The 23,072-nt window shown below is 38.4% G+C and overlaps 1 protein-coding gene across 1 annotated transcript in view; it reads right to left on the bottom strand.

The window, feature by feature from the left end:
• Positions 1–3,432: 3,432 nt before the first annotated feature.
• The window catches only part of lingo4b (leucine rich repeat and Ig domain containing 4b), a 124,797-nt gene continuing 105,157 nt past the window's right edge, over positions 3,433–23,072 (bottom strand). Inside the window, exons 2-3 of the mRNA XM_034174379.1 lie at positions 6,131–6,246; positions 3,433–6,006 (exon numbers count right to left, since the gene is read on the bottom strand). Coding sequence (XP_034030270.1) covers positions 4,183–5,997 — 1,815 coding nt within the window. The 5' untranslated portion in view covers positions 5,998–6,006; positions 6,131–6,246 and the 3' untranslated portion in view covers positions 3,433–4,182. The remainder of the gene's footprint in view (positions 6,007–6,130; positions 6,247–23,072) is intronic.

Below are 23,072 nucleotides of genomic sequence, written 5' to 3'. Positions count from 1 at the left end.
TTTATCTGCATTATGCTGTCTTTTTAATTTGGTGAGTTACAAATCAAATCAAATCAAATCAATTTTATTTATATAGCGCCAAATCACAACAAACAGTTGCCCCAAGGCGCTTTATATTGTAAGGCAAAGCCATACAATAATTATGGAAAAACACCAATGGTCAAAACGACCCCCTGTGAGCAAGCACTTGGCGACAGTGGGAAGGAAAAACTCCCTTTTAACAGGAAGAAACCTCCAGCAGAACCAGGCTCAGGGAGGGGCAGTCTTCTGCTGGGACTGGTTGGGGCTGAGGGAGAGAACCAGGAAAAAGACATGCTGTGGAGGGGAGCAGAGATCAATCACTAATGATTAAATGCAGAGTGGTGCATACAGAGCAAAAAGAGAAAGACACACTCAGTGCATCATGGGAACCCCCCAGCAGGCTAAGTCTATAGCAGCATAACTAAGGGATGGTTCAGGGTCACCTGATCCAGCCCTAACTATAAGCTTTAGCAAAAAGGAAAGTTTTAAGCCTAATCTTAAAAGTAGAGAGGGTGTCTGTCTCCCTGATCCGAATTGGGAGCTGGTTCCACAGGAGAGGAGCCTGAAAGCTGAAGGCTCTGCCTCCCATTCTACTCTTACAAACCCTAGGAACTACAAGTAAGCCTGCAGTCTGAGAGCGAAGCGCTCTATTGGGGTGATATGGTACTATGAGGTCCCTAAGATAAGATGGGACCTGATTATTCAAAACCTTATAAGTAAGAAGAAGAATTTTAAATTCTATTCTAGAATCAACAGGAAGCCAATGAAGAGAGGCCAATATGGGTGAGATATGCTCTCTCCTTCTAGTCCCTGTCAGTACTCTAGCTGCAGCATTTTGAATTAACTGAAGGCTTTTCAGGGAACTTTTAGGACAACCTGATAATAATGAATTACAATAGTCCAGCCTAGAGGAAATAAATGCATGAATTAGTTTTTCAGCATCACTCTGAGACAAGACCTTTCTAATTTTAGAGATATTGCGCAAATGCAAAAAAGCAGTCCTACATATTTGTTTAATATGCGCATTGAATGACATATCCTGATCAAAAATAACTCCAAGATTTCTCACAGTATTACTAGAGGTCAGGGTAATGCCATCCAGAGTAAGGATCTGGTTAGACACCATGTTTCTAAGATTTGTGGGGCCAAGTACAATAACTTCAGTTTTATCTGAGTTTAAAAGCAGGAAATTAGAGGTCATCAATGTCTTTATGTCTGTAAGACAATCCTGCAGTTTAGCTAATTGGTGTGTGTCCTCTGGCTTCATGGATAGATAAAGCTGGGTATCATCTGCGTAACAATGAAAATTTAAGCAATGCTGTCTAATAATACTGCCTAAGGGAAGCATGTATAAAGTGAATAAAATTAGTCCTAGCACAGAACCTTGTGGAACTCCATAATTAACCTTAGTTTGTGAAGAAGATTCCCCATTTACATGAACAAATTGTAATCTATTAGATAAATATGATTCAAACCACCGCAGCGCAAAATAACTCAGAAAGAACAATCGGAGAGAAAGAGTCTAACCAAATACCGGCATCACTGAAAGCAGCCAAAGATAACAATATGTCTTTGGGATGGTTATGAGTAATTTTTTCTCTAATAGTTAAAATTTTATTAGCAAAGAAAGTCATGAAGTCATTACTAGTTAAAGTTAAAGGAATACTCAGCTCAATAGAGCTCTGACTCTTTGTCAGCCTGGCTACAGTGCTGAAAAGAAACCTGGGGTTGTTCTTATTTTCTTCAATTAGTGATGAGTAGTAAGATGTCCTAGCTTTACGGAGGGCTTTTTTATAGAGCAACAGACTCTTTTTCCAGGCTAAGTGAAGATCTTCTAAATTAGTGAGACGCCATTTCCTCTCCAACGTATGGGTTATCTGCTTTAAGCTGCAAGTTTGTGAGTTATACCACGGAGTCAGGTCCTTCTGATTTAAGGCTCTCTTTTTCAGAGGAGCTACAGCATCCAAAGTTGTCTTCAATGAGGATGTAAAACTACTGACGAGATAATCTATTTCACTCACAGAGTTTAGGTAGCTACTCTGCACTGTGTTGGTATATGGCATTGGAGAACATAAAGAAGGAATCATATCCTTAAACCTAGTTACAGTGCTTTCTGAAAGACTTCTACTGTAATGAAACTTATTCCCCACTGCTGGGTAGTCCATCAGAGTAAATGTAAATGTTATTAAGAAATGATCAGACAGAAGGGGGTTTTCAGGGAATACTGTTAAGTCTTCAATTTCCATACCATAAGTCAGAACAAGATCTAAGGTATGATTAAAGTGGTGGGTGGACTCATTTACATTTTGAGCAAAGCCAATCAATCGAGTCTAACAATAGATTAAATGCAGTGTTGAGACTGATACAAGATAACAGCATTTACTTTTTTCTATGCAAGCTAGCTGTGATGGACTCACTCACTCATTGTCCTTTTTTGTTCTCCAAGCCCTATACTGTTACCAGTTCAGGGAATGAATCCAGGTAATGCACACACACAAGAATTGTTTAAATATAAGCATTTAATAACACGAAATGAAAAACAAAAAAACAACTTTTTAACAAAATAGAAAAAATACAGAGCTGTCAATCGTATTTGTACTGTCTGTTTCATAGTGTGTACTGTGCATTGAGCTACACAATGAAGTTTCTACACAACAGCAGTAATGTGTTGGAGTGACACTAATCTCCAGAAATAGATACAATGAAATGGCAGAATAAAGCCAGAGCACAATGCCCTTGGCCTAATATTTACATGATGATGATGGTGAGAATGTTACAGAGGCACATTTTTCAGCATGATGTGAACCTTTAATGATGAATTAATAGTATATATAAATAAATAAAAAATAGTGGGTAGTTCAAACATAAAAAAACCCAATCAGCATGTTCTGGAACAAGGGATGATCCAGTGTTATTAGATGATAAAATTGAATGTTACAAATAAGAGAAAGCTGACAAAATTAAAGTAAGCAGTACTCATCAATGAAACAGCTTATTCTTAAAAGCTACAAAGTATTCTTCTCACACATTTAATAGAAAGCTAGTGTAAAACAATAATCATATTTGGCTATTTTATTCTATGTGTGTCCAAAAAAAAAAGTGCCACAAAATCATTTGACTTTAATTCTGTAATGGCTAATTTGAATTCTGTGGGGGTTTTTTTTCTCCAGGCTTCAAGATATATGTGAGAAATTTCTTCTGATGTAGTTTGAGACTGATTCAATGAGGATGCCACTTAAAATCGAGCAAAAAGGGAAACTAGTGGAATTCTACTTTGACACCAAATCCATCGTGCAAACCCAATGACAATATCAATGTCATTTTGCAGTTAGAAAATCTCCAGACAGAAAAACAGTAAGGAGGATTGTGAAGTTTACAGTGTTAACAAAGGGAGATCTGACCAGACACATACTGAGCACATCTTGTGAATGTCAAAACTCTTGCAAACTGAGATGAAATTAGAAATGAACACCAGAGATAAAGTTCCCTGAGATATGCTTAAAGATGACATATGACTGATATCAGTATCCAAAAGTGTATAGATTTTCTATGGCTTTATTTTTGTGGCACTTTTTTGGGGGACTCCCTGTATTATATCTATCAAAAGCTTTATAGTCACATATTCACACATTAAAGCTGGAAAATACCGATGATCAATACTGATTGAGCTTGAGGCAATCCTTCACACACAGAGGAACCCCATAGTCCAATGATTATTGGCATTTAATTGAAGCTAAATATACTTGTACAATGTGACGAGATCAACAAGCACCTGATATACATTAAACATCAAATGTTTTCATTTGCTAATCCCCCAAATCTGTGAAAATACGCACTAAATTGAATTAACTGCTAGATTAACTTAAAAATTACACTTAATTAGTAGATAAGTAGTGTTTTTCTTATTCAAAGTACAAGCAGTTGATTTAAAGAAAAGCACAGAAACCATGAAAAACCTCTGCTAACAGTTATTTTCTTTCGACTGTGAGATGAGATTTTCATTATTGAGTGGTGAACAAAGACAAGTGAGTGTTGAGATTTAAGGTCTCAAAATTGAGATGCTACATCAACTAAGTGGTTCAGCTTTGTCCTCAGTATTTGAGGTCCATGTCCTAAAGCTGCACATTTAGTACCATGAACCCTTTCAGCTTTTCCTTTGCATTAAATAAGTTTCATGGTGAACCTGCCACCTTCACCTCCATCCCCTCCTCCTCCCACTGATGACCTTGGAACAAAGTCAATAGTGGCTGTGTGCTTGATCTGGCCTTTGCTCTGGCTCCAGAAGAACATGAACACAAAACAGATGGCCACTGAGCTGAGGAATGATAGGAAGCCCATGGTGGTGGCAATGATCAGTGTCTTTGCATCAAATGGGTATGGCTTGGATATTTGAGCTGAGGAGTTGGCAGCTTGGGTGTTTGAAGGTTCAACCCAGTCCTCTTCAGTAAAGTTGGGAATGGTGCGGTTCCGAGGAAGCCCCTTCACATAAAGACCAACAGTCAGGCTGTCGTTGCCAGCTGCGTTGCTTGCCAAGCACTGATATGTGCCAGTGTCCTGAACCTGGGCAAAACGCACCTCTAGAGTACCATTGGGCAAAACTCTAATTCGTCCTGTTGAAGAAATCACATTCTTATGGGATGATATCCAGGTGATATATGGATATGGGTCCCCATCAGCATTACAGGAAAAAAGTACAGTCATGCCCTCCTCCACTCTAGCCTCCTGCGGCCTGCGATCCAGGACACGAGCAGGGCGGCAAGTAAACAGTCTTGGGAGCTCCTTCTCAGAGAAGTCTCTGAATTCACGCTGTCTCACTGCACCTGGTGATGAACACACAGGCTGATGTCCATCAAAGTTCAAACGTAAACGTCGGCGGACCACCCAGAAAAGGCGGCAATCACATGCCAAAGGATTTCCATCCAACCTCAACACCTGAAGATTCCCCACTGAGTGGAAGGCACTCTCCTCCAATGTACTGAGCTGATTGGATGTGACATTGAGCATGCGAAAGTAGACCAAGCCCCTAAAGGCTCCTGGCTCTATTCGAAGTAGGGCCCCTCCTGCTAGATGTAATTCCTGAAGCCGAAGCAGGTCCCCAAGCAAATTCCCATGGATAACAGTGATGGGGTTGTATGATAGGTCCAGGACATGGAGATAGACCAGATGACGAAGTGCCAAATAAGGAATGGCACTTATATTGCAGCTGCTTATGATCAATGAGGTCAAATTGAGTCCGATCAGGCTGTTGCTAGCCAGTGTGTCCAGGGCTGGCCAGTTGGCAATCACAAGACTTTGCAGACGGTGGAGCCGACGGAAAGCATTGTTGGGCAGTGCAGAAATGGTGAGACGTAACATGCGCAGACGTATCAGGGTCTGCAGCTGTGATAATGCCTCGGTGGGAATGGACGTTAAATTGCTGCGGTCTATGTTGAGCTCCTGTAGATTCTGCAGACCAAAGAAAGCCCGCTGGGAGATGAACACTAAATCATTTTCCCCTGCTTCCAGTATTTGAAGGTTAACCATTTCTTTGAAGGTATAGTCCAGGAAGACAAGAATCTCATTTTGGCTGAGATCCAAGAAACGCAAACTTGACAAGCCTGAAAACACTCCATCTGGGATTATCTTGAGCCGATTATTCTTAATATGAAGCATCCTGAGATTCTGTAGGCCCTGAAAAGCCTCCACTTCAATCATGGAGATTATATTATCACTAAGGTCCAACTCTTGAAGTTGCAGGAGGCCAAAGAATTGGCGACGTCCCAGAGTCTTAAGCTTATTGTTGGATAAGTCCAAACGTCTGACATTACTAGAAAACCCCTCTGGCACAGAACTGAAATGTTTGCCAGAGCAGATTACTTCTTTACCCTCAGGTCGACACACACATCGTGGAGGACAGCTTCCCGCAGACACACCTAATCCGAGTTGGAGCAGGATGCTCAACGCCCCCCATCGGACAACAGACTCCACAAACATCATAGCCCCTGCCTAAGATGAAGCATAACATGAGAGAACATAAATATCAGTTTATCCACAAGTCAAAAGAATAAATCCCAAGTCAGGTTGATTAGACTGACTTTGGTATTTTGTTACTATACATAGTGAGACGTACCGTTTTAGTTTTGGAGTGCCGATTTTCATAACCAGTGGAAGTCAAGTTTGAATCAGGCTGGAGTTAATCCCTCTGCCAAGATGGGATGCTGCTAATAACATTACCTTCAGAAAAGCCTGGGCAGAACAGAAAAAGAGAGAGACCAACAGAAACAAGTTTTAACATAATGAAAGCACTGATGTGATATCTAAAGTCAGTTGGGGTCATAAGACACAAGGTCAAGCCTCAGCTGTTTGTAATGGTTGAACTAAAAGAACCACACATGGGCCATTTTGATGTTTGAACCCAGTGTTTGCAATTATCACACATGTTATGTTGCTGATCTAAGTTGAAAAACACTTTTTCCTGGTTTAAATGGGTGCCATTGGTTTCCATTTATCCATGCATACTTTTAAAATTAATTTGCTCATACTTGAAATTGTCTTGGTATGAAAAAAAATTTAATCATAGCAAACATTCAGAATGGTTTTTCCTCATGCAAGCATTTTAGGTTATTATTTGTATTTGTATTTATTTATTTTTTTGCCACTGAAAGGTTTAATAGTGTTTAAAATACTGTGTCACTGATGCATTCCCATAAGAAATTGGGGTAAAACTGAATTAATGTTGGATAATCATTTTTAAAATGTCTTCAACATCCCAATATTGTTACAAAACAACTACTTGTGAATCCTTCTGTTTGAGCTGTATAGTAACACAAATATACAGCACAAACAAAGCAGTTTATGGAGCTGTGCTCAACAGATTCCACTACAAAAACCATTAAAACGGTATTGTGTTATGATGGATTACCCATCCCAGGACAGGTTCAGGGATCAGCAGGTTGCTTTAAACAATGTACCACAGTGAAATGAAGCCCACAGAAAACAGAAAAGACTGGAAAAAAGTTTTCCTCCCTTTACTTTTTCAGTGATCTGTTTTTTCTTTTGTTTGTTTGTTTGTTTGTTTGTTTTTTTGGCTTCCAGTAACCTGTCATGCCAGGGAACATGCCAAGAAGACTTGTACTAAGAAAAACCTTTGTGCTGCAGAAATATTTAATGTTGCATTAAAAAAAAAGAACAATTTTGGACGTCATTATTCATGAGTGAGTTAAGCACAAGTTGGACGTCACGTCAGAAGTCTCCTTTTGTTGGACATGATTTGCTGTGATGTCAAATGAGTCAAACTCATGCACTCATCTCTGAAGATAGTGTCACCACTGCTTTGTTGTACTTGAAATTGTCTTGGTATACAAAAATTCATCATAGCAAACATTCAGAATAGGTTTTCCTCATGCAAGCATTTTAGGTTATTACTAGCTGGGGTACCCGGCGCTGCCCGGGTTAAACTGTTTTAGACATAAGCCAAATGCCAATCATTTTAATCAAAACAATTGCCCAACATTTGTTTTTGTAATGCTGATGTCTTATCAATATAATAGTTAATGGGTTAAAGTTTGTCCAGCAGAACTATAAGAGGTTGACTCGCCAAACTAAGCGGAAATACTTGGTTAAAAGACAAACACATTTAAAGTCCTTCATGCAGACTGCAATCAAATTTATAACAAAATTATACACAAAAGGTAGGTAAGAGTAAATGTAAATATCAATGAATCAAAATTGAGGTAGTGGTGCATTTCACTGTTTTTACATTGCAACTTTACAAACATAAAATGAATGTATTCGGACAGGAAAGCAAACTGGGTTGTACAGGACAGTCAGGTGCTTAACAGTTGAGAACATAAAGTAGCTGTAGAAAGGGATTAAATAAACAGAGATGGCCAACACATATACAGGGCTGGAAATTTGAATCTGCCTGGCCATACCCACAGCCTCAGCCTAAGCATGTTGTTGTTTTGCTGAGTGTGCTATGGCTGTGCTGTGCTGAGTGTGCTGTAGAAAGGGATTAAACAAACAGAGATGGCAAACACATATACAGGGCCGAAATTTGAATCTGCCTGGTCATACCCACAGCCGGCTATTCTGGGGGTAATTTTCAGTTCGACTTTAAAAAAATGGTACCAGTTTGTTCCCCATGTCATGAGGATTCAGAATGTATTTAGTTTTTAGGGCTACATATTATACTTTGGGAGTTTATCCCGGACAGACAGAAAGACAGACAGAAGTGGCAGCATGAAAAGCACATGGTACAACACTGTATGGTCTTACATAAATGGCTATTTTGGGGGTAATTTTCAGTTCATCTTTAAAAAAAATGGTACCAATTTGTTCTCCATGTCATGAGGATTCAGAATATATAGTTTTTAGGTCTACATATTATAGTTTGGGAGTTTGGGGACAGACAGAGAGACGTAGCCCTTTATGTATATAGAGTATTATTATTATTATTATTATTATTATTATTATTATTATTATTATTATTATTATTATTATTATTTTATTTTATTTTTTATTTTTTGCTACTGAAAGGTTTTAAAGTGTTTAAACTCATGCAATCATCTCTGAAGATGATGTCACCACTGCTTTGTTCTAATTTGATTAACTGGAAATTTGGGTGGCAAAGTGCAACCTGGGTGCAAGAAATATTTAGTTTTGAGACACTGTTAAACAGTTTTCAAAACATGATGCAGATACCTTTTTTTTAAGCAGTAACATACTATTGCTCCTTGACGCTGGTGCAGAGGTTACACAGAGTATACAAACCCTTTTTGTGGAACAATAATTTTTTAAAACAACAAAAAGGATCAAACTTGCTTTGGACTTAATTACTTATTGTGGCTAAATACCTGGACTCAGGCTCGGACTGATAATCTGTGATTTTGGGCATTTGCCCGGTGGGCCGCTGCACGTTTAGACGTGCATGGGCCGGCCCTCCCATATTTATAGAGATTATGGAAATATACAGTGTTCTCGAACCGCGCGCTGCTGTTAACACGAGGAAAGTCCGTGATCGGTGAAGCTACAGCATTTAATCGGCGCAGCTTCAGAACCACTTCCTGAATTTGTGTCAAAATAAAAGTTCTGTAGTGTTTCATACATGGCGCAGTCTTATTCTAGGTTTCAGTTTTGTTTCCGTTTGATCACATAACGGAGACTTACATCGAGCACAATGATTGACATGACAATTGGAGAAGCATACAGGGTGGCCAATCAGATTGCAAGAAGAGCAGGCGGCTGCTCCCGCCCCTGTGAATGGACTGACTCCTCGGCGCTTGGACTTCTCTCCGCTCTTCTACTGATTACAAGGTTGGAATAGTTTCTTTTTATCCTAATTAACTGTGCTTTACTTTTGTTAATCTTTAAATGCAACAGCTACGGACTTCAGCTCCTTAATTTGCTGCTGTGGGAATCCTAGCAGTGGTTACACATTACCCCTCTCTCTCTCTCTCTCTCTCTCTCACTCACACACACACTTTGGAGACACAAAAACTTTTTTTCCGCTTGTGTGCTGCTTTTGCTTCCGTTTTGTCAGACCCGGCGCCAGAAAAAAAAATATTAAGGGGGCGATGAGTTTATCATCACCCCCCCTCCCCCCCAAAAAAAGTGCGCGCAGGAGACGTGCGCTCCTGTAAAGCTCGTGTATTTACGCTGCACCGTTGTAAGAGACTGACTAAGAGTGAAGAGTGATGACAGTATTTTTTTAATTATTATTTGAACGTATAGACGCTCGGTCAAGTGATCTCCTGCATTCCACACAGAGCCGGTGTTCTGTCGAGATGAGGTGCGCCAACTTTCGACACTCTGAGCTGTGACGTACCTTCGCATTGTCCAATAGGAACGACACGTCGGGCCAAAACACGGAAGACTCGTGGCAGAAACCACTGATCTCTACAAAATGGATTGGACCAATCCGATTGGTGCAGAAACCACTGATCTGTACAAAACATTAACGTGTGACAGGACTGCTCATTTATAGAGCAGTTTTCTGAAGAAAAATCATTGGAAATGTTTTTTTGTTGTTGTTACCTCAAAATTTCTGATTACTGTTAAAAAAAGTTTAGAACACTTGTAATTAAAATAGGTAAATAAATCAATAAATGGTTCTTTAGAAACCTTTCATCTGTATTAAAACCACCTGTTATTTCAGATTAGATAATTTCTTGTTTAACATAAGGAACCTCAGACATTTATTTTTAGACAAATAAAATAACATGGAAACTTGTATATTTTTTGAAGTCTGGTAGATTATTTATATCTTATTTCAACCAGAAAAACAAACACTAAATAAATACAAATGTATATATATATATATATATATATATATATATATATATATATATATATATATATATATATAGTCATTTAAACTTGTAATTTTGTCAAAATATGTAATTGCCTTTAATGTTATCAGGATGCCCCCTCGTGGCGCCGGGAACGCGTTTTGTGCTATGATCAAGGTGAAATGACAGTGAAAGTGTGTGTTTAGGTGTGTGTTCATGGTGTTTAGGTGTATAGTATTTGTTCATTGGGGGTTCGGTATGGACGGGTGGGTGTGCATGTTTGGGGGTGGATTCGTCGGGCCAATAGTGGGCTGGTCCAGAGGAAAAATGCCAGGGCCGAAATTTGTTCCCAGTCCGACCCTGCCTGGACTTAGGTATTTTTAATCATAGAGCCCTTTATTGGTCATTCTTGCCAAAGTCTTGTGTATTTCCTTTCCTTTCATGGTTTAATTTTATGCAGAAATACTCCTTAACTCAAATATTACCCAGCAAAGTCCATCATCACCCAGTTAAGTCTGAAATTAATGTCCAAAAAAAAACCAAAACAAACAAAAAAAAAAAACAAAACAAACAAACAAAAAAAAACTTATTTTGATGCCAATGTCTTTCATGTCCCTCATTCAGGAAAGTCTTCTTGCTCAGAAAGTTTGTATTAAAATGATATCAGAAATATAACCACAAAGTCAGCTGTTAAGAGTATCAAAATAAAAATTTGATTATATGATGCATACTAGCATTTTGATTGCTCAGTCAAAACGTCTGTGGCATTGTGCTATGTGATAAAACTGAACATTTCAGAGTGGCCTTTTATTGTGGCCAGCCTAAGGCACACCTGTGAAGTAATCATGCTGTCTAATCACCATCTTGTTATGCCACACCTGTAAGGTAGGATGGGTTGAGTTCAGCTCATGAAAAATCAAAAGTATTGCATTTTTTTTTCAATGTATATTTTACATTATATATTACTCAAGCATGCCCAATTCACTTCATATTTGAAAGTGACAAAGTTTGATCTGGATCTGATCCAGATTATGGATTTTGTGGACACTTGAATTTAATATTGAAAAGCCCATTTGATGTACATTTTGCATTATATAACAGCTGAGTGGATCCTCGTCATTTGATTGGTGCTTTGTATGTGATGACATTTTTGTTGCATTGCATTTAGAGTGCAATTTGGTTCCATTGAGGGTGCAAATTTGGTTCCATACGTTTGGTACCACTGCATGCTGCGCACACACACAACATGTGTGCGCGCCCACACTAAACAAATCCACTGTGCTGTAAGCTGTCTGGGGGCATGAAGAGCTGTTAAGAGGAAGTTAGAATAAAAAGCTGGACTAATTTCTGACGTGATTTTTCTTCGCTGCAATGAGGAAGTAGTACAGTCTTTTTTTTTTTTTTTTTTTTTGGATGTACACAAAGTTGGTGCACGGCATCATCGATGACATCATCAGAGTTATTTTTGGACTCATATTTAAAGTTCGTGTTGCATTGTTGATGTCAGAGCAGCAGTGATGCACCAAAGCTGGAGAAATTTCTGACGTGATTTTTTGCTGGAGTGAGGAAGTACACAAACTCTTTTTCTTTTTCTTTTTTCTTTTTTTGGCAGTGACGCACCAAAATGTAAGTTGCTTTTCTGTTTAGAAATTAATATAATATTAAAATGACAAGGATTTATTTTAGCTGTTATATAAAACAAATAATGAATGTTTTTACATTCTTTCAGTGGATTCTTCTTGTACTCAGGTCTTCAATTACACAAAAAGAAAGATCTACCTACTATATCTGTAAACTAATTTGTGCTGATGTCTTGGTGAACTAAGCAGCAGTGGCCTTTTTGCCACCAGAACAAAGCTTTGGAAAAGAAAGAAACTACAGCCTCCAAGCTACATGAAACACAACCAGATAAACGATACACAGACAGTAGAAAAATGCTCATGGGCTGCAGACAAACATTTTAATATGAAACAGATGCCTGAGCTGTTAAAAGCAGCAGACATCTCTGTTCTACAGATAATAAAATCCACTCTTAACTGATTATCAGAGTGTGTCCCTCTCATTCCTCAGCATATTTTATCCTCCTAAGCCCTGAACAAGTTTGGAAAACAGCACTTAACACAAGTGGAAGTGTCCACATTTGATCCACCCTTAAAAAAAAGCTCATCCACCTTCATGCTTGATGCCTCTTACAAAGCAGATGAACCCTCTGGGATGAAAGCGTTAGGAGTACCACTGAACTGAGTACCAGCACCGGATCAAGGCTGCAAAAAGAGAGTTGGTGTGACAGATATTGTATAAAACTGTCTGTTTGAAAAATAACTTTGCAATGAGAGTACATTCATTTAAATGAGTTAAAACAGTAATACCCATAAACTATTTCACTAACTGAATTAAATGCCTGCAGTTGACTGGCGTCCTGTCCAGGGCGTACTCCACCTCTCGCCCAGTGACCACTAGGATAGGCTCCAGCTCCCTGTGACTCTAAAACTGGAATAAGCAGGAATAGAAAATGAATAAATGAATGAATGAAGAGTTAGCTGTGTTTAGTAATCATTTATTCATGGTGTTCATGCTCATTAAGGTATTAAGTTATACTTGTAGATTGTCTAATAATTTCAAAGCCACTGAACAAATTAATAAATGATTAATACACAGTTAACATTTAATTCACTGTTCGTTAGTGCTTATTACTGCATTAACGACCACAGTAACATCTATACTATATTGTCCAATAAAGAGGGGAGGTGATGGTCTAGTGGTTAAAGTGTTGAGCTTGAGCCCAGAGGATCCTCGGTTCAAATCCCAGCCTGACCAGAAAATCACTAAGGGCCCTTGGGCAAGGTCCTTAATCCCCTAGTTGCACCCCTGGTGTGGAGTGAGCGCCTTGCATGGCAGCACCCTCACATCGGGGTGAATGTGAGGCATTGATGTGTAAAGCTCTTTGAGCATCTGATGCAGATGGAAAAGCGCAATATAAATGCAGTCCATTAAATAAATAAATAAATGCCTAGGCATTAAAAAAAAATCTAACATACAGGAAATTAAGGGGGCAAAAAGTTTCTAAATTCCTAGGAAGATCTAAGATAAAGATGCATAAGATGTTAAAAAATCTCATGGGACGACCATCTATATATTAAAAGCAAAGTGGGTTCTGTGTACGTGCATGTGTGTAACTTCGATCACGAAGAAACTGGGGAGATCTGAAATTTTCCGTTTGGTATGTATATGTATTTTGGGTCAAGGATGAACGTTGTGAAAATGGACAGTTGATAGGACTAATATTCTTGGAGAAATTAGGGACATTATGTAACAACAGTGAACAATGAACGTTGATATCACCATTAAACAGACAAACGTCTCAGCCTTGCCAGTAGTAAAACATGACATCAATTCTTATTAATTATTCACAAAACCTTCTCATTTTAATTTCCTGCACATTCAGTTAAAATCATTATAGAAACTTTGCATAATTTATTACCACCCTTCAAAAATGTCAGCTAGCTATTTTATAAACACTACCCAAACTAGAACCCCCAGATCCCCACACTAGTTTAGCTATAAATTAATATTATTTTGGGTGTTTTTTCAAGAATATCATTGTTCATTTACTATTATTGTGTTTTGTTGTCTCAGTAGAATCATGCTTTGGCCAGTAAATCTAAAAAATAATCCAGTTTTCTTAAGTTGGAAAGGCCTTTTAGTTTAATATGCTGCTATCTTTAATGTAACAAACAAAATTCTTTGTAAAATTTAAATTATCGTTATTGTTAACATTTGAACATTTGAACATTTAAAATTTGGTCTGTTACAGACATACTCATTAAATAAACGACTGAAAACAATATTTATATAATGACACTGGCACTGTTTAACACTTTAACAGAGTATTGGATGTTTATTTATGAAAAGCTGACAAAGCATTAAGAATAACTCTTGAATCCTCTGTGGAGTTTGTGTTTAAAAGAAAAATCACGATAAGCCCTTTAAAGTCTAAAAAAGAGCAGGTACTCTATGAAGGAAAGGCCAACTTGTGCATAAGACTGCACAGTAAAATACTGCATAATTAAATTATTCTGCTGGTGTCGAGCCTTACCACTTGAATAAACAAGGGCCGGTAAAGTATGTGACGTAAATAATAGATTTCATTACCAACATCCACTAGTAAGACCTGCTGCAGTATGTGTTACAGATTCAACAAAGCCCCCCCCCCCAAAAAAGTAATATTTATTACACCATGACATATTACTCATCATTGCAAATATAATTTCCTGAAAGATAAACTAAGCAGACGGTCAAAGTCAAAGAGTTTCACATTAATCATATTGTTAACAAATGCAAAAGTATGGATTGGAAAAATCTGAATAACATCAAACCAGCTCCTACCTCCTCTAGATACAAGTTCTCATCATCCGCTCTCAGTTTGCAGAGTGTCGCCCTCGCTGTAGTCTGTCCTCTCACAGTCTTTATTTTGGTCCTGTTCTCCACTCACACAACTCTTATATTGGCTGAGGACACTGACTCACAGTCCAGTACTTACAGAACTGGTCTCAACCCGATATGTCAGCACGCATCAGCACCCAGCTGGATTTTTATTGAGTTGTGGGACATGGGCCAGTTTCTGATCAAGTTATTAATTTTTTTCAGTTGTAGGACATTTTACACATTAAAAATGTCATGCAATTTTTTTAACCTTTGGAAATATGATAAATCTTAAAGTAACACTGTCAGAATCAAAATATAAAGTTAAGTATTTAGGATTGACTATTGACACGGAGCTTTCTTTTAAAGTTCATTTGAAATACTTGATCTCCAAATTAAAGGTGAAGCTAGGTAGAAACAAGTCATACTTCCCCCTAAGTGCTCAGAAGCTCCTGATAACTGCTACCTTCCTACCCCTATTGGACTATGGCGATGTCATGTATAGGTGTGCTTCATCCAGCTGTCTACAGTCCTTGACCCGGCTGTATTACTGGGCCCTGAGATACTTCACTGGTTGTAGCCGCCTCACCCACCAGTGTGAGTTGTATGCCAAAGCGGGCATGCCCTCATTGTCTGTCAGGCATTATACACGTTGGATGATTCTGGTTTACAAAACTTTTGTCTGTTTGTTATCTTAACATATTATTCTATGTCATTAAGACACATGATTACTGAGGTTGTTATAATAACATGAAATTATTAGTTTAAAACGTCTCAGCTAATTTGAAAATCCAGGCCCAACTGAATTAGAAATGTAAGTCAACTTGACTTTGGGGATAAAACGCCTGCGTCATCATGCTTTTCTTGAAATGCATTGTGGGAATGCAGCTGCGGGTGGGTGAACATGTGCTCCTTTCCTCCCTTCCTCCATTTTGGATGCAAGTTGGAGGGCATCATCGACCGCACGTTTCTTCGGAGGTAAAACGTTCACTCTGTGAAATTAATCGATTTAATTTAAGTGTGTGTGTGTGTGTGTGTGTGTGTGTGTGTGTGTGTGTGTGTGTGTGTGTGTGTGTGTGTGTGTGTGTGTGTGTGTGTGTGTGTGTGTGTGTGTGTGTGTGTGTGTGCAAATTCAAATCACAACCAAGCAGGTCAATCAATTAATAAATCCAAGTCAAGTTAACTGACACAAAAGGTTTACACAACTTACAGTTTTAATTAAAATGAAACAGATTTGCTAGTTCAGACAACTACCCTAAATAGTTAACTGACAAATCCAAGTCAACTTAACTGAAACAAAAGGTTTATAAAACTGACCATTTCAGATTCAAACAACTACCTGAATGAGTTAAATCAATTATGAAAGATAAATCAACCCAAACTAACGCAGGTGTTTACCCAACAATATGTAACCTAGATAACTTATTTTCTTTCACTTTACTTGAAATTCTAAGGCAGCCCTTTCACTCGTATTTTTAAGTTGAAACGACACGTTAGATTTTACAGTGTAAGATTAAATCTGCCTGAGGCTTTACACCATGTGCAGTGTTATTATGACCAAGTTGATTGTATTTTATTTATCACCAACATTCTCATGTTGATGTTAACCTGTCCATTATGGCGTGTGCTGCTGCCTTTCTTTGCCAGGTCATCCTTGCAAAACAGGTTTCGATCTCAGTGGAATTCTGTGGTTAAATAAAGGATATGATTATTATTATTATTATTATTATTATATGAAGCCAACTTGTGCTAAAAAATGGCAGTTGTGCTGGATCTTAGTCTTGACACAGCACAACTGCCGACCCAGCCACTCTGATTCCTCACTCAGCTAATAGCGTGATGAAATCAGGGTATCCATTGATTCCCAAAAGATCACAGCATCATCTGCAAAGTCAAGATCAATAAACCTTTCATTGAGACAAAGGCACTTAAGCTGCAGGTTTGTACAACCCTATCCTACACACAGTCTATGTAAATATTAAACAGCCTAGGAGCCAGAACTAATTCCTGATGAACACCAGTTTTCCCTGGGAAAAATTCAGTTTCCAACTCTGCTGGACACAGCACTCACAGTATCTGTGTATAAACTGACTGTAATGTCCAGCAACTTTTTGAGGGATCCCTCAAATTATCAGTGTGTCCTACAAAGCAGGCTGGTCAACCACATCAAATGCTATATTATGGCAGATATGTGAAAGAATTTTGCATATATGGTCAAAGCACCAAACTGATATAGAATAATATTTTTTGTGACCAAATGTTTATTTTAATAGCTTTATGACAAACAAAAAGTGGTTGGCAGAGCTAACCAAAAAGTTAGCTTTGATAACCGTTAATCTGCTAACTGAAAAGTTAACTTTTATAGAGCTAAACCTATAAATCTGTGTAAAATTTCACAGAAATCACAGATAAAAGCTAAACTGATAACTTTCAGTATTGATTTCAGTACACGGCAGCTACTGACACAACAACAAGTCAGTGCTTCTGTCTCAAATCAGCCTTCTCTCAGCAATAGAGACCTGGTGATGAAAGAAAAAGCAGACAAGAAAAAAAAAATAATTTCTCTTCACACCATACAGACCTGATGGTCAATTTCACTGGAGTCTTGCACAGGCAGACAGTTTTAACTTATGGTTAGAATTTTAAATAAATTCCGGACAGGTTAATGAAATTAACATCTCATCTGTCATTTTACAAAGTGAAAATATCAGCTATATGTTTTAGTTTTAAAGTAGTGCAGTAATTTTGAAGGTTTTAGTGTTTAGACACACATGCCACATTGCATTATGGGTACATTAGTTTCCTGATGTTAGTAGTTGGCTGGTGAAACGTGTGGTGGGTTTTACAAATAAATCTGTGTTTTTAAATATGTCATTTTTTTCATTTGTAAACAAAAGGCAATTTGAAAACTGAAAATTCTGTTTGTTAAGTGATTCATCACTTTTAGTGAATGTGTGGCACACTGCTATGAACACTGCCGTGTTCATGGCAGTGTTAGCAGCCACACATTCGCTGTTAGAAAATTTAGTAAGAACAGGCAAACATTCAAGGTTAAGATTTATTAAAAAGTTCTCTCTGAAAACATCAGCATTGCACAAAGAAACACATACACACCCTCTTGTACGTAGATTTTTATTTATTTACTTGCTTAGAGGGGACTGTGAATTTTGAGTTCCCCTAGATGATCTTTCTGAGTGAAGCTTTATGAAACCAGAACATTCAACAGTCCATATGTGTGTCATTAGCTCTCAGTGTGTAAGACATGCCAGGTGCTCACAGTTTGAATTTGTTCATCCCTTCTCAACTAATTTGTGACACACACAGACTGACAGCTGTGTGGTGTCAAGCCCTTCCAGCCAATCAGGGATAAACATTAGACGTTTGTAGTGCAGTTAAAGGTCATGACCCTGAGTTATGGCTAGAGTTGACCTCATCCATGGAATTAGAAAGTGAGAGGGTAAATGCTTCAGTAATCTTCTCCTCTGTTTTTCACCGTGCACTGACTAAAGTCACATGACTGTCATGTTTCCAATTAGTGTATTATCTGTGAGCACTGCTATACTTGTCAATTCTATTAACAATGGGATTCCCCCTTAAGCAAAGTGTATTTACAGCCATGTGGGAAGAGTGTCTGATGATTTTTCTTATTTAATGATTATGACAAGCGTCACCACCTTCAAGGGCTCAGATTACAGAGAATGTAGAACAGCTGTTGCCTACGTGCTTAAATATGTCACACACTCATATAACATCTCAAACCTTTGTCAAAAGGCACATGTAAGACGCTGTAGTCAACCAGAGGAAGAAAGGTAGAAATGGAAGTTTTTACCCATCAGATTAAATGCAGCATGCACTATGTAAACCATGAAGCTGTGGGACGGCAGCTGTGTGCCGTGTGGATGCCTCTCTGCTCTTCACTCTGCAGGCCTGTGAGGATGGAGGCCAGAATAAATGCACTACAATAGTACTAGTCTACAACTACACAGAAATCCAGGAGGAAAATTCACATCAGCTGATGCTTTTAAAGCTCATCTAAAAATGCACACACACACACACACACACACACACACACACACACACACACACACACACACACACACACACACACACACACACACACACACACACACACACACACACACACTTATTCAAGATTTGGTCGCAGGGCAGCTGGAGCCTGTCCCAGCAGTGAAAGGGAGTGAGGCGGGGTACACCCTGGACAGGACGCCAGTCTGTCACAGGGCCACATGTAGACAAACACATTCACACCTACGGACAAGTTAAAGTTTCTAGTTCACCAAACCTGCATGTTTTTGGATGTGGGAGGAAGCCGGAGCACCCGGAGGGAACCCACACAAACCTGGAGAGAACCTGCAAACTCCACACAGAAAGGCCACAGGTGGGAACCCATCTCAAATGAAAGATATTTGTTGGTGTGTGATTTGGTGTTGAATTTATTATGTATGTTGATTTTTTTTTTATCATTTCATTATTGTGTGTTGATATTTTATCATGGAGATCACTTCTAATTTTTTTTTTCCCTAAAAGTGCCAAATCAATAAAGTATTATTGTTGTTCAAATACAACAAAACTGAAGTGTTTGTTGTTATTTTCAGCAGTTGCACAATCTACACAGTGTTCAGACAGTCTCTCTTTAGTGATGACCAACTGTCTACATTTCTGGCACAAAAAAATAATCAGATACCAAATTGCGGCCTGATATTGAGTGTAAGTGATGGGAAAATCTGAGCTATAGAACATTGTGAGCAATCGGCAATTTTTTGAACAAAATGTGTGACACCAGGATACATCGTTATCCAATACAGCAATAGTTCAATGTAATTTGTGCAGAGCGGGGGTAATATTTAGCAAAAGTAGGTGATAGTAGATATCTGAGTGCAACATGCAGTAATTGGAGCCTTTTGAGTAGAGGCCTGATTCACCTCTGCAACACAAGTCCCATGAAAAGCATGTCGTGCTCCTCAACAGAACAGCTTTGAGATGTAAACACATATATTATATGGCTGCTACGCACGCTCTGATTGGCTGATTTCTGGTCTGATATTTTCCCATATCTGACCGGTTACCATGACAATCGGTCCGAAACGCCTATCCCATTCATTACAAACCAGAAAGCTAAAAACACGATTAGAAAAAAACAAGTCGTACATGAACTTACTCCATAAATATCTAAACCGCATCTGAAAAAACACACAGATTGAAAGCTTACCAGCTAATGACCAGACCATCTGTTAGAAAGTTCTTCATGGAGGTGAAGCAAACAGGTCTGACTACGAACTCAAAACCGGCAGTAGTTTTCATATTCAGGCAGTACTGTAAGTCTGTGTCAATATGAATATAATAGCCATATAATAAACTAATTATTAACCTAGTTTGCTCAATCTGTATGGGATTATCAGACCTCTGCACTCACAGAAATATTTAACCCTAACTTTAAGATTTATGTAATTTTACTACATGACAAATTCCCATTTACTTTTTTTTACCTATACAAGATAAATGGCATAGGTAACATAATTATTATGCAATTCAAAGAATATACTTTATGTATTTTAAATAAATACTGTCAGTATTATTGATTTAGAGTAATTATATTTTATTAATACTAAATACATAAAGCTGAGGATTATGCATTTCAAATAAATAGGATTTATTACAGTAATGAATATGCATCATGTAAGGTTTATTTGATAGGTTTGTATTAAAATTATCTAAAAAAAAGTAAATGGGAATTTGTCATGTAATAAAATTACATAAATCTTAAAAGTTAGGGTTAAATATTTCTGTGAGTGTGTGTTTTTCACACGGACCTAACTCTTGGTCCATACTTACACCTCAGTCTGATATGTTCCCGTACAGACCTCACTTAATAATCCTTTAATATTCCAGCTTTGCGGAAAAGTGTGGGAATACTGTTGTGCATAACACCTGGAGAAGGACCCCAGATGCCCAGGTAATCTACAGGTCTTTCATGGGGAGAAGTGAAAGTCATTGCCAAAAATAGAGTGTGATGGTAATCCACTGTGGATGCCCTTGTCCCCCATGGGATGAAGTTGATTAAGTCAAACAAATTATTGTTTTGTGCAAGCACAGGCGACTGTGTACAAGGAACACTTGTGTACTTTGCAGTCATCAGTTATATCAGCAGAACTCAGCAATCATCAATTAGGCTCATTTGTAAGTGGTCATATTATAGTAGGAAAAATTATTTTTACCTGCTATTTCACTAAATCAAACCTAATATCTCCAATTTTGGAATCAGGACACAAATCAGACCAAAGATCACAATGGGAGTCATCAGATCCAATTTGCGGCAAGTTGAATATGTGGAAACAACTTCACTGCCAAAGGCGGGAGCAGCAGTTGGTGGTGCACACAGAGCAAAGTGTGAAAACAGGATTAAGTCTACTGATTAAGAACTGCTCTCTCTCTCTCTCTCGTTCCGCTGACTGCATAATATATCTATCGGCTTCTGTTTCTTTATGTTAGTGTTTGCACTCTGTGCAGTGCGTTTGTGTAAAAGCAGGCCAAGCAGTCCAAAGACCTCTCGTTCCATCCACTTATAAAAACTCAGCACAAATATATTAGTCCAGGAGCCATGGGGTCAAACCTGGTTTTGTTGGATAAAGTTTTTTTCTCTGTTGATTTTTGTAGCCTCAGGGTAGCTTGATAAGAATCAGGGGGTGCTCGGTGTTATCCCTTGGGCAACTCTGGATATTAACCCCTTTATACCCAACACGGTCAAATCATGACATAATGCCTAGTTAACACATTTCCTTGGTAAAAACTCATATCAAATGCATCAAGTTTTCCTTCTCTGATATTTATTCACATACTTTTACAGAAATTGCAGTAGTGCTGAATAAAATGTTGATCAAAACTGAATGAATTAACCCTTTTCCAACCATTTCCAGTAATGAATTTGTCAAAATATCTGCAAGAATTTCAGACAACAGGTAACCAACAGTCGAAAACTGCCATCTCTTCTGGAATAGGATATAATGTATGTTTTTAGCCTTACTAGCCTGTTCACCATTGTATTGTATTTAACACAATGGTGTTAAACACAATGCTATGCATGATGGCTAGTTCAGGCTACTGCTGTCTTGAGCATCCTACCTTGAAGCATGCACAAAACATTGTACAAGGTAAGGGTTTACAGCTACATCTCTTGGTGTTAGCCACATCGGATCATTTCCAAAAAGTAGTCTGGGGCAGGTTTTGTGTTGTCCAGTAAAGTGATTTGGGTCAGTGATTTGTTGTCTGTGTCCTTCTTCCAACCAAATGCTTCTGGGTCCAATTTCGTAGGGTCAACATTGACATTTTGCCACAACATTGCCTGAAAATGTGCCCGCTTCACGTTTTCTATAAAGGCCTCTCATGTTGGTGGAAGAGTAGCCAAGTTTGGTGAAGATGAATGGCCTTTGCCATTCTTTATTCCCCACATCAGAAGTCGTGTGTGAGACATGTCTGTGCTGTCCCTTGTGCCATAACATGCTGAGATGAAACTTGTTGCTTGATCAATTACTTGCTGGAGGGGTGCATCCATATTCCCTACTGCTGACAGATCATATCCATCTTTCAGGGTTTTGATGACTTTCCCTTGTCCATTTCCAAAGTAACATGCCACTGTGTCACATCCTGATATAGCATGCGCAGGAAGGTTCTTAACTATTTCCTTATGCTTAGCCAGTGTCAACTTGATACCCAGTATTGCCCTTTCCTTGCTAGGGGATTCCAAGGTAAGTGGCAGTTCCAGTCCTGCCATTTGGTAGTGATGAAGTAGCAAAACAAATACATCAGTATCATCTGAAATCACAGATATTTGCTGGGCCTCCCTGACACACTTCAGCACATGTTGGACAATTATGACATCAGCTTCTTCCTGGTGAGTTTCAAGATCAAATCGAGTCCTTCTTTCTTTCTTTCTGATTTCAACAGGGCAAGGATCCTCCCCAGTCACTACCAACTTGTGGTCTAGTACTATGAAGATCAAAAATTCTGTCTTGTGTCAGCTCTTCACATAGGATATGGATCAACTGTTTCTTGTTTTCAACAGAAGACAAGACAACCTTCTGTGCAGGCAACTTTGTTGTCCTAAGCAAATGATGCTTCCTAGTAACACCCGTCTCCCTGCCATCTTTCATAGTGGACTTTATGCTGTACTCATAATATCTGTCAAGAATGAGATAGACATCACTGCTGGTCATGTAGGAGGCTTTTCTTTTATTGAAGTTCATGACAATGTCCGTAACAGTACCAACTTTCAAATCTGTAAAAAGGAAAAACCCTTTATTGTTTACCAATATGGTCTTTTAACTACTCAAGGCATCACACATA

This window comes from Thalassophryne amazonica, chromosome 7 (genome assembly GCF_902500255.1).
Source record: "Thalassophryne amazonica chromosome 7, fThaAma1.1, whole genome shotgun sequence".
Lineage (NCBI taxonomy): Eukaryota > Metazoa > Chordata > Actinopteri > Batrachoidiformes > Batrachoididae > Thalassophryne > Thalassophryne amazonica.
The sequence above is the reverse complement of the archived record's forward strand: the minus strand, read 5'-3'. Positions and strand labels throughout refer to the sequence as shown.